Consider the following 20,212-nt stretch of genomic DNA (forward strand, 5'->3'; position numbering starts at 1 on the left):
TACTTGGCACATAACCACTGAGATGCAAAAAAGATCCATCTGCTAGCCTACAATTTCCCTTTTTTCTCTCACTGCTTAAATAATTGACTTCTCTGCCTCAGTTTCCCCATCTATAAAATGAATGGGTTGATGCAGCTTTCAAGGTTCCTTCCAACTTTAAATCTGGACTCTTGTGATATAACCAGCATTGATTAAATTTCAGTGTCCCGGATCAAAGCTCAGTCCCTTGCCCCCTATTACTACTCTCCATTTTGCATACATTTAGTAATTTCTTACATGTACATAGAGATTTATGCTTATTACACATTTTATTATTTCCTTATGATAGCCTAGTCAGATACAAAAATAATGTCAATATTGACACTATTTTAGATAGGAAGAAATTAAGAGATCTATCCAAGTTCACATGGATAATAAGCATAGAATGGAATCCTATGCTCTTTTCACTACTCTAAATTGCCCAATTAGTTTAGGTCAAATGAAAACTTTATTAATTATATAGAAAAAAATCAAGTATCATTTCACAAAGATATTTTATTTGGTAACATGTCAAGCACAAACAATTACAAGGTAAGCATCTCAACAGTCTAAGTTAAATGAGACCAGGACACCAATACCAAATTTCTGCTCTGACTGGGAAGAGTGACCAGTGAAGGAAGAAATTATGTTATATTTATTCATCCCTTTAACCATGAAAATAATTTCTTAGAGCTATTATGTATGTTTAATAAATACAGTAGAATACAAAAGTAAAAATGATGAGAATTTTCATATAGACTTTCTTTACTTATACTAATACAATGGCAGAAGTTGTTTATATAAAACAAGCTTTTTAAAGCATTGTGAGTGTGAGTGTGTATGTGTGTGTGTGTGTGTGTGTGTGTGTGTGTGTGTGTGTGTGTGTTGTGGAGGGGAGGAGGTGGCAGTTGAAATAAAACTAGAAGACAACTGACAGCATTTTTTTTTTTTAAATTTTTTTTTGTGGGCTTGATCTATAAACACACCACTTAGGATCAATTCATTGGGAAAACACTCTGAAGTCCATAAAAACAACATTTATGTGAGTTGTCTCCTTTGGAAGGCAAACAACAAAGACAATGATGACAGAAAGGAAATTGCAAAGGGAATATCCTGGGAATTTCTATAAATACTGATTTTCTAAATGCCACATAACAGCAAAAGAAATCTATCTGGGGAATTATTAATTTGCGTTAATATTAGCAAAGGAATGGCAAAGAATATCAAATTTCCTTAGGGGAGGAAATTAACAGCATAGGAGTTCCCTCCACCAAAGTGGATTACTAATCCTGCTATTATTTAATAGATAAATTTAAGACATTACCTGAAGCACAGAAAAGATGAGTGATTTGCTGAGATCACAGAGTTAAAGAGCATCAATGGCAAGACTTGAACCCCTTTCTTCCTGATTTCAAGCTTAGAAATCATCACTAGTAGATTTTTTGGATCTTTCCCCCCTATTGAAGCAATGATGGTTATAAACTGATCCCTTAACATTTATCTGTTTTACCTCATGAGGAACAAAATACCCATAGGAACAAAATGCAGCTAAGTGGCCCTCAAGGGGCCTGCACTCATGACCTTGGTCTTCTCAGCACTACGATTTAACAACTGGGCTAACTAGGGCATCTATAACAGCCAGACTTAGCACATTCATTTATTTACTTATTGGGGGGGCTCCTAAAATAGCAATTAGAACACAAATTTGACTTGTCAGATTTGCCCCTTAAAAAGCAAGGGGGAAAGCAGCTAAGAAAGCACAGCCAGATGGTTTTTCCTTCTGTTTGAATTTTCTGATGCTCTTACCTGTTTTAGAGATATGACATTGCAGCAATTAGCAGAGCATAACACCAAGGCCCTTTAAACAAAGGAAAGCACCCAGGACCATTCCATCTTAAGAGAGTACCTGGAGGCCTACCTAGCTAACCAGGCATTTCCATAAAATAATACATCCTTCCTGTATGTATTAAGAAAACTACCTTGGTCCAAAATAACCAGGAATACAATCCTTTCATTATGATAACTGCACAATCCTAATCAGCTCATACAGAGGTCTAGAAAGAAAAAGAAAAATCCTAGAAGAAAAAGGCAATAAATTGCACATCCTTTGAAATCTGCTTGCTATCATAATATGTAAATTACCAAATGTCTGAAATTTAAGGCTCAGAGTTGCCTCCAGTTATTTTGTCACTTCCTTCCCTTCAGCATTTCTCTAGTCCAACTGCTGAATACATCGCATAAGATTGTTTTAAATGAAAAGAATAGGAGGCATGGAGAGTACTCTGTTGGAAGCATTTTGTTTCATTAAAAAAAAAAAAAAATCACCACCCTGACAGCTTAGCTGGAAGAAATCCAGGACTTTTGAAATCTCCCACTAGGATCTAACATTAAGGAAATAGCTAGTTACAACTTAAAAAATACTAAAGGAAGTGTAGGATACCTGAAAATTAACGAACACAGAGTACACCCTGCTTATAAAGATGTTGGTTGTAAGATTATTGTGAACTTTATTTGTAAGTAAATTATAAAAACAAAAACAAGTCCATACCTGCTTCTTATACAGAGCAAAATCCAAATCACACTTTCTCTATGCAACCTTCAGCAGAAAGAATCAAACTATGCTGCAGTAAACCCTGTCATTCCCTATTTCTTTACAATCAATATCAATTGGTACAATCAAATCAATCTTATGGCAAGCTGCTGTGATTGTTTGAGTGATATGCTACTTAGACAGTGGGGCTAAGAGGCTATAGTTCACAGCCCTGTCTAAGCACTGAGAACCAGCAATGTATTTACAAAATTAATTTCATCTTGCATTTGTATATCAAATTTCACAAGTTGCGCTCACAAGAGGATTTGTTTTTTCCTACCTCATGATGATTCCTGTTCAGCCATTCCTTGATGGTGGTTAGGGCTATGGTTGCAGCTGGCTCATTTGGAAATCCTACATCAAGAGCAAACAAAGATCAAAACAAAATAGAATTAACCCAGTATAGAAAACGTTTTGCTCGTGTGATTGCATCTTTAATAAAATCAGACCAAATTTATAGACATTGTAAAGGACAACGTGGGGGATATAAAGACAAATTAGATATGGTTGCCACCCTCAGAGAGTTTGAAATCTAGTTGTGGAGAGAGAAAAAATAATAATTGTGAATATTATTTTTTTAAACAACAAAAATTCAAATAGAGCCAAACAATGTGAATCATCACAAGAGTTGTATGATTAATTATTCAATGTACTCTACTGACAACAAGTGCTACAAGAATTCAGAGGAGAGATTGATCACTTCAAGGCAAGAGTCATTTGGGAAGACATTAAGCAAGTGGTGGGATTGGGGCTTTATTTGGAAGGATGGGAATGATGTGTATATTCAAAGAAAATTGGAGATTAAGATCATATGTGTGTGTGTGAATGTGAGCCTAGGCACCTAGCCATGCTTTCCTGACAAGCACTTGAAATACTAAAGTTGATTTTAGAAATAGAAACAGTCATCAATCCTGTCACTTGATCAGAGGTTTTCATGATGAAAATGTTTTACATCTGGACCTATGACAGGGAATGCGAAAATAAAATAGGCATATTTAGTATTCTTCTCTGCAGGAATTTAGGATACTATAATATGGGAAGAAAAAAGTTTTGCAGTTTAAAAGAGTAACCACAAGCCTTCTACACTGTAGTAACTATTCTACCAATTTCAGTTTCCTCGAAAGTATCAAAATCACACTAAAATATGAATTACAAACCTTGCATCATTATAACTATTCATTTTCAGCGTAGCTTCCACATTCAGAAGAAAGTTGTAAAGTTGTCTCCTTTTTCAGGCACAAAATCATAAAGCTGTTCTATTTTGTAACCTTAGGTGGGGAATTGAAATAATTAATATGGAAAGCACCCTGAGGGATGAGGGTATGTGAAAATTTCTAGGTTTTTTTTCCTTATACTCCCTCATCTCTCTATGCCATAGTTCTACACTTGCTTTAGAGAAGAAGGTGAAGAAGGCTAACAAACTGGAACAAAAGAAAAGGAAAAATACAAAATAAGAGAGTGGAAAAAACCCCAGTTCTAGAACCAGAGGACCTAGGTCAAATACCACTTCTGTTTTTTTTCTTCCATATTCTAAAAATATTCTAAGAATATTGTCATGAATCTGTAATCAGTCAGTCAATAAACACTTATAAAGTGTCTACTGTGTGTGCCAGGCACTGTGTCAGGCCTTGGGGATATAAAGGCCATAGACAATCCTTGGACTTCTCAAAGAGTGGACAGCCTAAAAAGGAAGACAGCACACAATGTTATGAATACAAACTATATTCAAGATAATTTGGAAATAAACAGAGAGAAGGCACTCTCAGGAAGGGTGATCCTGAGCTACAACTTGAAAGAAGCCAGGAAACGGGAATAAGAAAAGAAAGAGTTCTAGATAAGGGAACAGCCCGTGAAAATGACTTGGATCTGGGAGATGGACCTTCCTATTTGAGAAAAGGAGGCCAGTGTCTCTGAATTGAAAACTGCATGTGAAGATTCTAGGTTTAAGAAGTTTGTTAATAATCATTTGTACTAATAACCAGGTGACAATTACAATCACCTAAGGAGGTACTTTACAAACAGCAACTTGAGTCAATTATTAAGCATTTGTGAGTTGAATAACAACTTTCAAAGATTTTCAGAAATATTTCCACCTCCATATGTCTTTCCATTTAGCCATGTCCTAAAGCATAGAAAGTAAGAACAGAAAACTAGCAAGAGGAATAAAGTTAAAAAAAAAAAAAAGTTTAGTAAATGGAAAGTTTAAAGATAATGTGGCTGTATTTTCGTCCAAACTCTTTCTCTAAAGATAGGACAAAGGTTTATTCAAAGCCTGGAAATCTCCCTTTCTCCAATGAAGTCTAGAAAACATTTGGAATTGGCATTTGCGTTTTTGGTGGTATATTTATTTATTAGCACAGATAACCAAGTTTAACTTCAGTGGCAAAAAAAAATCTGTTATTTCTACACTTCCTAAAAGACTTTTTGAAACAAGCACATGAAGGTCTTTTATGGTATAAAAATGTACGATACATTAATTTAATGTTTAAATTTGCAATCTTTCAAGGTCACTAGGAACCATGTAGGAACCATTTGTAGGTGAGAAAAAAAGACCAAGAAAAGTCCTAATTTGCCTGTATTTTTCTCTATGGAACATGATAAATGTACAGCCTGAGAAGCAACAAGCATTGCCTACAATTGAAACTAACAGAACTGACTGAAAAACAAAGTTAATTTAAAATATACATCTAGATGTTGTTTTGATTTTTTCAAATAATACTCTCCCCTCCATGTCTTTCTGTCCTACAACTCCCTATTCCTTTCTCTCCTCTTCCTCCTCACAGACACAGTTTCTCCCTCTACAAAAACCCCCTTCTTTCCTTTCCATCTTTTTCTACATGGAGATGTACCCCAAATCTATCTTTTCCATTATAGCTTCTTCCGCTATGTTTACTACTACATTTCCAAATCAATATTAGATATCTCCATCCAGATGTCCCCAAATAACCAAAACTCAAAATGTTTAAATCATCTCTTTCCCTACTTCTTATACTTGTCCCTACACAAACTTTTATATTTTTACTAATGGCACCACCATCCACCCAATATCTCATGTTTATAACCTGAAAGAGTAATTTTCACCTGTTGCCTCTCACTCATTCCACCCATCTAATGGAATCTTATTGTTTCCACTGTATTGTCCTATCTCTCAAAGCTGGCCCTTCAGGAAATCAAGATTAAGTGACCTTCTCAGGAACACATAGCTAGCATGTGTCTGAGGGCAAATTTGAATTCAGAGTCAATTGATTCCAAGGTCAGGACACTATTCACTGTGATACTAGCTGCCTCTATTTTGTTAGCTTATTCTCTATATCATTGTAGAATTATTTTCTTTAATTCACCAATATGGTTATTTCACTATTAAAAAACATCTTTTAGTGGCACCCCACTGTCTACAGCATTTTATTAATTCTTGATACTGATATTCAAGACTCTTCATAATCTAGTTCCAATTTGTTTCTTCAATATTATGTTAAACTACTTCCTTTCGCATATTGGCGATTCCTGCCAAATCTTCCCTCATTCTCATCATTCCCTTTCCTGTTTCTTTGCCTTGATCATTCCATCCCATAAGACTGCAATATCTTCTAAATACAAAATCTGAGGGTTAACTTGTTAGATCAATTCATATAAAACCTCTGCTACTTTTATATTTTATATATTTTTTAAATATTTCATTGATTTTTTTTCTTTTTCTTCAAACAATTTTCCAACATCCCCCTCTTCACAAAACCTTCCCTTACAGCAAAGAAAATGAATCAGGCATAAAAACCAAGACTATGACATGCAAGCAAATGCAACATTCTAAACTTGCAATCCACTTCCATTTTACGAAAAGGAAGAAAGCTTGTTTCAATGCTGGTATTGTTAACTAAGACATGTCATTTAACTTAATTTAATTTATGATATCTTTTAGTGAAGCTGTCATTTACATCACTGTAGAGCACGTTCTTCCCATTCTGCTTTGTTTTCTCTGTATTGCTTTATATGAGCCTTTTCAATTTTCCTTGGATTTCTCTATTCATCATTTTTAATGAAATATGATTAATATTCACATTTTGAGAAGTCATGGGCACCAACTTTGCTTCTAGTTTTTTGCTACCTTAAAAAAGTATTTATACAAAGATTTTGATTTGCAACTAAGAGTTTTTTGATCATTGACTTTTCTGACCAGTCCTGAGATAATTGAAACATTTCAGGAATTTACTCATTTTTTTCCTAGAATGACTAGATCAATTCACAATTTAACTCAAAATGCGGTATATCTACATTCTCACAACTATTCCAACAAGAACAATTTCTGTCTTTGATAATAGTTTTTGAATTTGATATAAAATATATTGAAATACTGGAGTTTTAAAATGTGTATTTCTCCTACTATTTTTCCTAAAAAAAACAAACAACCCCCCGCCAAAAAAAAACAAAAAAAAAAAACCCCAGGAACTTTTAGTGTCAATATTGAAAGTCTTTTGATGATTTCTCTTATTCTCTGATCATTTATCTGAGGGTTAAAGATAATGACTCAGTCTTATATTTTTGTGTTAATTCTCCACAAATGTAATATATACACATATAAATGCATGTAAAAAAATTAATAGCCCTGAAGTAAGGAAGACCTGAGTTTAAATCCAGTCTCAGATTAGCTGGATGACCATAGGTAAGTCATTAAATAATAATACATAATAATAAGTTAAATAAGCCCAATTGCCTCCAAAAAAACAAAACTGGCCAAACCAAAAAAAATTAGGAAGAAGAATTAGGCTATTCCATTTAAAGTAATGATAAAAAGCATGAAAATAGGAATATTAAATCTGCTAATGATATACATTTAATTACAATACATTTTACAGATTAAAAAGGAAGACATTTAGAAAATCTGGAATCTAAGCTATGGGTATATATACATATATATATACATACACATACATACACAAATATGAATACATTATATATATACAGATTAATATGCATTTACATTTATATATATATAATTATGTCCTTTTATCAATTAAAACATTTTATATGGAGATACATAAATGCATTTAAATATATTATGTTTACATATATCTATATGCATACATAAATATACCTATATTTATATATAGATATATGTATTTAAGTGCAGGTATATGTAAATGTGTATACCTATATCTACACACATATATTTATAGGTATGTGTATAAATTTATACCCATGTATAGCTATATCTTTACACATCTCTTGGATTCTCTATTTTTCTGCATGTTTTCCTCTTTATCTGCAAAGAAATTTTTGGTAGTTGAGAAAAGGTAATTAAATTTATTTAATTATTTCATTATAATTAGATTATCTGATAGATAATTGACAAATTGGAGACAATAGATTCTGTTGGATGATGAAGTCAGAGCTAGACTTCAATGAGTTTCTAAGAGATTAAGAGCAAAGACAGTAGAAGCATTGATTATAGATGGCCTTATCAAGGAGTTTAGCCACACAAAAAAGATAGATATGTGAAAATAGCTATTGGATATAGAGAGATCAAAGGAGATTTTGTTTTGTTTTGTTTTCTCTTTGCTTTTTCTCAGTTTTTTAAATTGTTGTTTTATTTCTGTAACTATTGCTTTTAGCACTGTATCAAATAAGAGGGGACATAAAAAGCACATTTGCTTTGTGGTGATATAGGGATAAGTTTTATACTACAAATAATTATAGCTTTTAATTTTAGGTAGATTCTTTTGATCATATTAAGTCAATGTCTGTTTATTTCCATACTTTTTAGTGTTTTAATAAAAAATAAAGCCTATTTTTTTGTTCTTAGAAATATAACAATATATTTTTATTTTATTTTTATTGATATAATAATATGATATTTATTATGATGATTTATCATGTTTATAATTTTCTCAAAATTGAGAGAGTCATTTCAAATAGAGCCTTGTATCTAAAAGAATCCAAAAGAAGAGGAACTTATCACCTTTCAATGCAGCCAACTTTATTTTTGCATAGTTCTAATTGCTAAGTAGTCTTTTCTTACATCAAGTCTTTGCAAATTATATCCATTCCTTGTTCTGTATAGTGACAGGAAACAAAACATGTGTCATCTTTCTTTTGTGTGATAATCCTTCAAACATTTGAACATAACTATCATGAATCTCTGGGTTTTCTGGTCTCTAGGATAAATAGACAAGTTCCTTCAACTGATTTTCATATTGCATGAACTCAAAGCTCTTTAACATTCTGGTCATCCTTCTTTGGATATTTTTTCGTTTGTCAATATCCTTCTTAAATGATGATGTGCTGACACGTTTAACCTATTTTGGATTACTGCCATCTGGGGTTTAGGGGTAAGGAGGGGAAAAAAATTGGAACACAGAGTTTTGCAAGGATGAATATTGGAAACTATCTATGCATATATTTGGAAAATAAAAAGCTTTAAAAATAAAAAATGCATTAAAAAAGAAAAATAAATGATGTGCTAAGATGGGGAGGGAAGGTAAAAAAAGAATCCTCTGAAGTCTTCCCAAATTCTCCTTCAAATAACTAGAAAAATACCTCAGAATTGGTAGAGGAGGAGGAAAGATCTATCTCACTGGGGTGAGAGAGGAGTGAGGTCGAAGAGCAGCACAGCCATAACCAGATTCACAGTAGGGGTCCTGCAGCAAGGCTCTAAGCCTAATACAATTTACCTGTAAGGCCCCATCCTCCTATAAATAAGAGGCTTGTTCATCTTGTCTATAGAACAATAATATTCCATTACCTTCATATACCACAATTTATTCAACCATTCCACAGTTCATGGACATCTACACATTTTCTAATTCTTTGCTACCACAAAAACAGCATCTACAAACATTTTTGCACATGTGGGTCCTTTCCCCTCCTTTATGATTTTCTTGTGATACAGACCCAAGAGAGACACTGCTGGATCAAAGGATATGCACAGTTTCATAGCCCTTTGGGCTTAGTTCAAATTGCTTTCCAGAATGGTTGGATCAGTTTATAACTCCACCAACAATGTATAGTGTCCCAGTTTTCCCATATCCCCTTCCATATTTATTATTACCTTTTCTTGCCATCTTAGCCATTCTGAGAGGTGGTACCTTAGAGTTATTGTAATTTGCATGGAAGTCAAAATTTAAAATAAATTTTTAAAAAAGAATGTTGTATAGATTTGCATACAATAATCCAGATAACATGTGAGGATGACAGAATAGAGTGGGACTATCATCTCCTAACTCTTTGAAAGTATACTTCTTTCTTTAAAGAAAAATTATTTATTTTTATTAAAGGTTTTTCATTTTCAAAAGATATACATGGATAATTTTTCAACATTAAACCTTGGAAAACCTAGTGTTCCAATATCCTTCCTTCCCCCTTCCCCCTCCCTTATATTGTAAATAATCCAATATATGTTAAATATGGTAAAAATATGTTAAATCCAATATATACATACCTATTTATACAATTATCTTGCTGTACAAGAAAAACCAGATCAAAAAGGAAAAAAGTGAGAAAGAAAATAAAATGCAATCAAATAACAAAAAGAGTGAGAACGTTATCAGTTTCCACAGGCCTCTCTCTGGGTGTAAATGTTCTCTTCAGCACAAAATCTCTGGAACTGGTCTCAATCATCTCATTGTTAAAAGGAGCCACGCCCATCAGATTTGTTCATCGTTATAATCTTGTTTCAGTGTACAATGATCTCCTGGTCCTGCTCATTTCACTCAGCATCAGTTGATGTAAGTCTCTCCAGGCCTTTCTGAAGTCATCCTGCTGGTCATTTCTTACAGAACAATAATATTCCATAACCTTCATATACCATAATTTACCCAACCATTCTCCAACTGATGGGCATCCACTCATTTCCAGTTCCTTGCCACTACAAAAAGGGCTGCCACAAACATTTTGGCACATGTAGACCATTTTCTCTCTTTTATGATCTCTTTAGAATACAGGCTTAGTAGAGACATTCCTGTATCAAAGGGTATGCACAGTTTGAGGGCCCTTTGGGCATGAAACTATACTTTTAATGCCATCTAAATTCATAGAAGCTACTTTGGTTACCACATAACATTGTTAACTTCTCTTGAGCTTGCAATTTGCTAAAAATCCAAGATCTTTTGAAGAACAGCTGCTGTTTAACCATTCTATACTTCTGAAGATCATTTTTGACCCAGTGAAGAATTTAAGTGTATCTTTGTTGAAAATCGTCTAATTAGTCTCAGCCTAATGGTCTATCCCATCAAGTTCCATTTGGCTAATTACTATCATCCAATATGTTAGCTATCCCTCTCAGCGTTACATTACTTGCAAAGTTGATAAGTATTCCACGAATGCCTTTATCTAAGTCACTGATAAAAATGTTAACTAGATTACACTTTGCTTTCTTAACTCCAATACTCTCTGGAGAAAGAAGAAATAGCACTTGGGTGTTTTGGACAACTAATGGAAGACTGCTATTCTTTCTGGAACAGAGAGACATGGAAAAGGAATTGTCACCACCATGATGTGTGCATTACTCACTCACTCACTCAGTTCTCCGTAGTTCTGGCTTGGCTCCTGACCAGATCACCATCACTGCCAATACCAAACTGCAAAGGCCCCAGAACAGAAAAGCTTTGGGAGGCAGAAAGATATTGCCTAATGGCAGGCATAGCTCCTAACACTCCAACTCTGTCCTTCACTTCTACATGTATCAATAAAATAAGATTATCCTCATCCTTTCTTTTTTCAAGAATTCTCAACTTTGTAATCATTGTGATCTCTTTTTGAATCCTAAATCCTTCAGTCCCAATCCATTCATTGACTAGGAAAACAGAAAGCAAAGCTTAGTATTCTTTTTAAAAATATTTTCCCCTTGTAGAGGCTTTATTTGTGGAATTGAGGAGTAGAGATGATTTTGGCTACTGACTTATAAAGACCCTTGATGTGGGGTATCCTATCGGCTCTCTAAGCAGTTTTCTACCTCTGAGGCTATTACAGATTCCATGTGGATTCTATAATGGGGAGTTCAATTAGGAGGTAAAGACAAGCCTGAGAATGTAGCAGAGCTTATAGCAATGATAGATATTAGGGCAGCTGGTGAAGTCCCTTTGAGGTAGTACATCCCAGAACATGTTATTTCCTGACTTCTTCCCTGTCCAGCAATCACTTTTCAGAATCCAAACCTTGGAGACTGAGGGGAAGAGGCAGCTTTATAGTTTAGAGTAGAACAGTTTTTCCATATAGTAGATGACTTTTGCTATTTTACCAGTCCCCATTATCTTAAAGGGATTTCTTCCTCCCTTTCTTCCCCAATTAAAAATAATTGTTCTTTTACTTCATTTGGTGTATTTCTTACTTTTTAATTTTAATTTTTTATTTTTTTGCTGAGGCAATTGGGGTTAAGTGACTTGCCCAGGGTCACACAGCCAGGTCAGATTTGAACTCAGGTCCTCCTGATTTCAGGGCTGGTGCTCTATCTATTGCGCCATTTCTTACTTTTTTAAAAGAGCAAAAGATTTGGATTTAGACATAACCTTTGGCCATCTTGGTAGAAATCTCAGACTATTATTATTATCATCACTATGTATTCATACCAATCACTTAAAAATATTCATTTTCAAAATGGTATTCCAAATGATATAAATCCTAATTACTTGATTAATCAGTCCTTCCTCTTCTCTTGCTTCTTTTCTCACTAACTTAAAAACAAGACATCTACTTTCTGTTTTAACTCTGTGTCGTTCAAAGTATTTGTGTTAGGAAACCATTATGAAAATCAAAACCTAGGCAAAATTGACCTTTTTAAACCACACTGTTGTTTATGCATTGAATGGTTTTATTTTCAGGTGAACAATTTTCCTTTAGTAAGAATCATCTAAAAGTGATTCTGTCTTCAGCAGGGCACTGGCCCAAAGCTGTGATAAAATACTAGTAATTTTATGAAATTGTAAATCCCCCCATAAGTTGCACATTATTTAGAAAGATATTCTGTGTGAACATACTAACCAAATTGGTACTGAATTGCTATAAATAGCCAAATAGCTTGGAAATAGTTTAAGAATCAAATTATTTTCAACTCTGGAAATTCAATGCATATCCACTTTTTAAAGTCTTCGCTCATTCTTGATTATTTTAATGAGAAAAAGTTGATGCTGTTTCCTCTCTGCATAAACATGAACAATTACAATAAAAATAACAGGCATTTATAAAGCATCTTTCTTACAAACTATTCATCACCAAGCTATCTTAGAATGCCCTAGAGAAGAAGAGATTTTTCTCTCTGATTTTAAAAACATTAACAGTTATATCTGCTTTGTTCCAAATTGAATTTTAATGGCAGAATTGCATTTTAAAAATAACACAATAACTTTAATCTTTGGGAAACTGAAAGGTAAAAGGCCTTGTTTAAGAACCAAAAGGACAGAAAGAAACAAAAACAAAACCAAAAAAAAATTTCCAGTTTCTGAATTTATGTGAAAAAAAGTTGAAGTGAAATTGTTAAGTTCTTAAAAAACAAAACAAAACAAAACAAAACTTCTTCCTCCAACCCTGCCCCCACCACATCAAGGTATGGGGACAGGTGGTATTTTGTTTTTTCTCAAAATTGCATTTGTCAGCCTCTACAGCTGCCTCCCTTCTACCTCCTTCCAACCAAAAAAGCAATCCCCAAAGCACGTGAGAATCAAATTACTTGAGAGAAATGAGCTCGAGGAGCCTTACAGTTAACGGATTGCTGGAGTAGCAGCTCAGACAATTCTGGCTAAAGGCTCAATTTCACAAAAGATAAAACAGGTGAAGTAATAAGAGTGACATTGGTCCATGTTACTGCAGTGAGTGCTGCTGCTGAATACTGAAAAGTGCAAAGGAGTGTTAGCCAGGAGACAAGGGTCCAGTGTATTCCTCGTCCACACAAGAGGCATCATCTTGTTCTTGAGTATCTTTATGTTTAAATGTAGGGGAAAAAAGATCACGTTGAACATGTTTAAAGGATCAAGATGTTATATCTAGAAGCTGAAAACTAATGAAGGATTTTCCAAATGGAAATTTCTTCACTAGATTCCAAGAATAGGTATGATATGGGACACCTTGATAATAAAATGGGCCTAGTATGGTATAGTTACTCAAATGGCAGAACCATAAAAGAGAGTAAAAGGGGAGAAAAGGAAGCAAAAATTAACAAAATTGCATAGGAAGCAACAGGGAATAAACCTGTATAAGAAAAGAAAAGTAAACCTATAAAGGGAATAAGGTATAAATAGGTGATAAAGGAATATAAACTACCAGTAATAATGGACAGCAAGAAGATTTTTGGAGTAATTTGCATTGAATATGTGACTTTTATATTTCTGTCACAGTTAAGTGACTGCAATTTATGCACAAAATGCTGGTGAGTCTTTTTCCAGTAGAGAAAGTAAAGGGGCTGGAGGAACAACATTTCTCCACACTTCAGGTTTTTAAGTACAATGAAGTATTCTTTTTCAAATCAGAAGGCCATTAGTGTGAAGAAAAGGAAGAAAACATATCTGAGAAGTCAGTAGGGAACACTGACCTGTATGAAAAGACTAGAAAGCAGAATGTCATGCAGAAAAAAGAATGAAAGAAGGACCCCAGCCTACTTATCTCTAAGAAATGCATTTGAGGCTCTTTCTGAAGGGAGGAGAGCACCAAAATTCTAAGGAGGAAATAGCCATTTGTTCTCCAAGTACTAATGATATAGTTCTACAAATGCTTCCATGTTTGAAGGCCATCCTGTAAAGTTTGGAGGATAAAAAGAAGTATAGTGAATAAGTTCTTGGGCAAGAAAGTGGAGAAAACTATTTGTTAAAATCATAATACTAATGATATTCATTGTATTCTTGGGACATTTACCTAAGACATAACAAAGCCTTTCAAATCTTTTCAAAATGGATGACTACAACCCACTTTTAGTCATTCAGATAGGCATGAATGATGCTGGCAGAAGGAATCTCAAAAACATTGCCAAAAATTAAAAAGTTATGCAAAAGAAACTGAAATCATAGAGGCAGAGGTGCTGTTTTCCTTCCTCTTATATAGGTAAACAAAGAATGCTGGAAAAAAAAGATGATTTTGGAGGGAAATAACTAATTTAAAGACGAGTCTGTGAATGAAAATTGCATTTCTGAATTATAACTTAAAAATCAAGAATTATAGTTTCCTAAATAAGGAATAAAATGCATACTTAATAAAAGCTAATAAATTATATTTGCCAATTGTCTTAAAAATCTAATCAAAGTAGCTTCAAACTAAAGAAAATAGGAAAGAGAGAAATACCCAAGTATATCCACCAGGTGAGAGACACTTTAAAGATGAGAAAGAATGTAAGAATAATCACTGTTGAACAATGAGAAGCTCATATGGCAAAATTCCCCACAAAGCTAATAGTAAAACTCATAATGTAAAAAATCAATATTCATATATCCAAAGTTAGACAATAAGCAAAATTAACTGGAAGTATATTAGGGAACAAGATGGTAAAACTCATAATGCAAAAAAATCAATATTCATATATCCAAAGTTTAGACAATAAGCAAAATTACCTGGAAGTATGTTAGGCAACAAGATAGATATTTCTGAAATAAAATGATGAGATCTAAGCCTGAAATGTTTAAAGAAACAGAATAGTTTAAAAGAGCGTTAAGGATGAGATCGAACTTTATCTTGTATCTCATCCTTAAAACATGGAAATAAGCATTTGGGACAAACAAAAAAAAAAACATTTGGGACTATCATCAAAGAACACTACAAATCATCTGATCACAAAGAAGAAATAAGTTAAAGACATGCTGTAGTAATGATGCATTTCGATTATAGACATTTGTTAAAATTCTCTGACAAAGTAGTGAACCGCTTGCTTTGATGAAAAGTTCCTGTTTCAAAAGATGGAGGAACCAAAAAAGGAAAATTCCTGCTTTGTTTGATTTTCAGCAGCAAGACTAGAGGAGTTGCTGGGATGGAAATTATTGAGTAGTTTCAGAAGAAAAGTATCTCCTCTTAAGATTTGTGATAGAAAAGAGAGGAAAGCCTGGTATACTTTCACATAAACCCTAGATTTTACCAGAGTGGATTTCAAAGGAATCAGAGGAAGGATAGGTGGGCTCCCATGAACTAAAATTCTACAGTGAAAGTCATTTGAGGAGGGATGTGAAACTCTCAAGAATGAAATTCTAAAGACACAGTAGGAAACAATCCCAGTGGGGAGACATGATGCTTGTCCAAGGAAGCCAGTATAATTGCACAGAAGATGGAAGTAAAAAACAAACAAACCCAGAACATAACAGAAATCAATACAAAAGCATGAGAATAATGTCAGGTATATATGTGACTCCTTGATATTATACTGTTTCATAGGGAAAGTTATGGGCAATAAAGTTTTGCTTTTTTTCTTTAAAATGATATCTAAAGAAAAAATATAACAAAGGACAGAAGCACTGTATATAGTAAATAAGATGGTGATAGCTCTCAACACAGCAGAGTTAGAGTTGGTTGATTCATCTTGATTTTAGGTTCCCAAAAAGGAAAAATGACTTTTTCAATGCAAAGACCACTTCAAAGAAACCCAACAAACAACAACGAATATTTAATTGGGAATTGATGCTCAATATTAGTAAGAACATATTGAGAGAGCATTTACCTGTCCTTGATCACCAAACAAACCACATTCTAAGATAGTGAAGAAATTGGACTGTGTAACTGTTGAATTATTTGAAAGCTCTTGGAAGAAAGATAAGATATCACAGGATTGGAGAAGGACAATATATTGATATTCAACACATGAAGGATTCCACAAACTTTAAATTAGTAAACTTGATTTCAAATTTTGGGAAAATTCTAGTGTATTTTATTCAAAAGTATAATTAGTAAGGGGCTACTAGATGGCACAATGAATAAATACACCTGAAGTCAGGAAGACTTTTCCTGAGTTCAACTGTGGCCTCAAGCACTTTGACCCTAAAGTATTATTTTAAAATAAATTTCTTTATGATTTATTATAAACAAATGTTTGTTTTGTACACCAAAAAAATGGCAGGTAATTTTACATTTGGTATTAACAATTTTCTGTCATTGTGTTAATATTTCTCTTACCTAGGACAAGTCACTTAATCCTGTTTGCTTAAGTTTCCCCATCTAGTATTTTTGCCAAGAAAACCCCAAATGTGGTCACAGAGAGTCAGATATTACTGGAAATGATTGAACAACAATAGTTAATAAAGATTTTAAAAATAAAAAAGGAACCATTACAAGGAACCAGTATAACTTTGTCAAGAACAAGTCATGACCAACTATTGGAAAGGCTGTTGGAGGAACAGGTACACTATGGTAGAATGGTAGCATTATGAAGTGATCTACCCAGTCTATAAATTGATTTGGAACTTGACCCAAAAAATCATTATATATACCCTTTGGTTCATTAATGCCACTAGTAGGCTTTTAGCCCAAAAATATATAAGAAAAAGGAAAAAGATTCATTTGAATAAAATATTTTTTGTTGTAGAAAAATAAAACAACTAGAAATAAATTTCATGTACATATATTGGGAAATGGTTGGACAAAATGGGTAACATAAATGTAACGGAACGTTATTATGATGTAAGAAAGAGATGTATTCAGAAAAATCTAGGAAGATTTATAGGAACTGATGCAAAGTGAAGTGACCAGAAACGAAAGATCAAATTCTCTATCAATGTAAATGAGAAAGAGTTAAGAACTCTGATGAACACACACACAAAAAAGGTATCTATTGAAAATTTACAATGAAATATGTTGTCCCATTCTTGGGGGAGAGATAAAGTACATTTTCATAAGTGGCCACTGTGTGGATTTGTGTGTGTATATATGTGAGTGTGACTACATTTATTAATTATAAGGGATGGGTGAGGAAACTGGGAAGAATGTTGGAGAAGTGATAGTATGACTAAAGAGAAATTTAAAAGCTGAGGAGAATAAATGAATAACTAAAAATATTTAAATAAAAGAGAGAAGGATGTTCATGTGAGAACACACATAAATAGTGTTGGATTACCATATTAAATTTTAACTTTTAAAAGTAGGGGTGGCAAAAAACCAGTCTATACACAAAACATATGAACAACAGATGTTCGTGGATTTATATACAATCCTCCCCTCCCCTTTTGTTTTACTTGTTATATTGAAATGTTTACTTCTTTGTTTATTAACTTAATAATAATAAAAAAAATTAAGTTCTGCTGGACTAACTTTATAAGAGGAAATTAGAGTCTTTGGCTGGTCAAATACTGCAGGGAAAGCTTCAAACTTTCTTGATGATGAATATGCATAGTAAAGACAGGAATGAGGTAAAAAAACAAAGGCCCTGTTTCTTTAGGTTAGCTTTATGTTCTGCCTAAAATTAATTTGCATGCTATAACAAGGAGAACTGGGGGAAATATTTAAACCTGAATTAGATCTTTATCTGTAAAAGTGAACATGCATTTCTTTCCAGAAGTAGAGAGCAGAAAAAACTTAATCTTAGCCTAGTGGCATGGCCAAGAGTTTTCCCTAAAGATGTCACATTTCCCAAATGTGACTTAGCACAGTGAGTGGCACCTAGTAGTCACTTAAGAAATATTTATTGGCTGTCTTTCTATGACTAAAGAGCTTATTGGGAAGAGGTTCTAGTGTATAACTTTAGCAAACTGTAGCTAGGATGATTTAAATGATCTTGAGGTAATAAGCAAAGAAGCAGGGAACACCTGCAAAACTTATCTCCTGCTATTTTCCTTTTAAAGACAGAGGAATGCCAGCTTGACAATAGTACAGTTAGATGGATTTGGAACTATTTTAATAATCAAAATTAAATAGTGGATTAAATAGTGGAACTATTTTAATAATCAGATTTAAAGAGTGGAATCATTAAATGGTTCCATATCAACTCAAAAGGATATTGAAAGTGGAATACACCAGAGATTTATACTTGGCTCTATGCATTAAAACAAACAAACAATAAATAAAGAGTGAATGAATAATAAATGAATGAATAGCAGTTATATCCATGGTTTTGATAAAGGGATAGCTGGCATCCTTAGAAAATTTATTGATGGCATGATGCTATGTGGGACAGCTAACATTCTAGCTGAACATATCAGGATCCAAAAAGTAATAGACTGGCTGAAAAATGGGTTGAATCTGTCAAGGTGAAATTTATTAATTATATAGTTTTATGCTTAAGTCCAGCAAATTGATTTTAGAAATACAAAACAAGGAATGGCTAAAGAGCAGTTCATCTCAGATAGATCTGGAAGGGGTTAGTGGACTGCCCATTCAACAAGAAGATATTGGAATGGGATTGAAGGGTTGAGATTACTTAATTCAGTGGCCTTTGACATTGTACTTTTGTTTATTTTTGGCTATTATTAGTATTTATTTTGAGATGCTAGACCATGCATCTCCCCCCTCACAGATATAGTCTATGTGCTGCTATTTGGCTAAATGAACTAAAACTAGTTCAGAATCCTTTCTCTGGTGTGTTTTATTATACTAAGAAAGCCTGGGCAGTAGGATGGAATAGAGAAAATGGTAGGAAAAGTGCTAGGACTACAGTAAATACTCTCATTCAGAGGCTTTTTTTTTTTTTTTTAAAGTACCAGATAAAAGCAAGAATAACTAGAGCCTCTAGGTTAGTACTGTTATCTTTTCTAAGGTGGTTATAGAGCTATCTATTGAAGGAACAGAAGAGAGACAAAATCAGATGAAATCACTTTGTGGTAAAGTCATATAGTCATTAGAATGTTTCTGGGTCTTGTGCAAAAATGTTTGTAAGCAGCTCTTTTTGTGGTAGCAAAGAATTGGAAAATGAATAGATGCCCATCAATTGGGGAATGGTTGAACAAGTTGTGGTATATGAAGGTAATGAAATATTATTGTTCTATAAAAATGATGAAAAAGCTGATTTTAGAAAGGCTTGGAAAGAATTACCCAAATTGATGCTGAGCGAAACAAGCAGAACCAGGAATGCATTGTATACATTAACAGCAAGAATGTGTAATGATCAACTATGAAAGACTTGGTTCTTAGTGATTCAGTGATCCAAGGCAATCCCAATAAACTTCGGACAGAAAATGCCATCTGTATCCCAAAAAATAACTAAGGAGACTGAATATAAATCAACTCATGCTATATTCACTTCTTTTTTCTATTTTTTTTCTTCTCTCTCCCATAATTTTTTTTCCTTTTGCTCTGATTTTTCTCTCCCGACATGATTCATAAAGCAATGTATGTTGATTGAAAGAAAAAAAGAAAGAGAAAGAAAGAAACAAGGAAGAAAGGAAGAAAGGAAGAAAAAAAGATTTTTTTTTTTTTTTTTTTTTTAAAGGATGTTTCTTTGTGGCATTTCCCTATGTGTCTCTAGAAGTCATAAGCACTGGATTTTGCTTATCTGAGATGACACTTGGCTTGATTGTTAATCTTAATTGCTTGGTCCATATTTATATCTAATTTACATGTCTTCTGAAGATTGTTTATATGCTACTCTTGCCCACTCTGGCTTTAGTTTAACTCAGATACCAAAAGTTCCTGAAGCTGACCTTTTCTAATTCTTATCTTTCTTGATTTCTCTGTGATTGACATTCTCTATGTTTGAAACATCTTTTTTTCTCTCCCACAGCT

General features: G+C 33.5%; 1 protein-coding gene across 4 annotated transcripts in view; it reads right to left on the reverse strand.

Moving 5' to 3' along the window:
* MACROD2 (mono-ADP ribosylhydrolase 2) overlaps positions 1 to 20,212 on the reverse strand; it is a 2,172,380-nt gene that overhangs the window by 631,753 nt on the left and 1,520,415 nt on the right. For all 4 annotated transcript variants that reach the window (XM_074287830.1, XM_074287831.1, XM_074287829.1 and 1 more), the window contains exon 8: positions 2,889 to 2,962. In XM_074287830.1, coding sequence (XP_074143931.1) covers positions 2,889 to 2,962 — 74 coding nt within the window. The remainder of the gene's footprint in view (positions 1 to 2,888; positions 2,963 to 20,212) is intronic.

This window comes from Sminthopsis crassicaudata, chromosome 2 (genome assembly GCF_048593235.1).
Source record: "Sminthopsis crassicaudata isolate SCR6 chromosome 2, ASM4859323v1, whole genome shotgun sequence".
In the NCBI taxonomy this organism is placed as follows: Eukaryota; Metazoa; Chordata; class Mammalia; order Dasyuromorphia; family Dasyuridae; genus Sminthopsis; species Sminthopsis crassicaudata.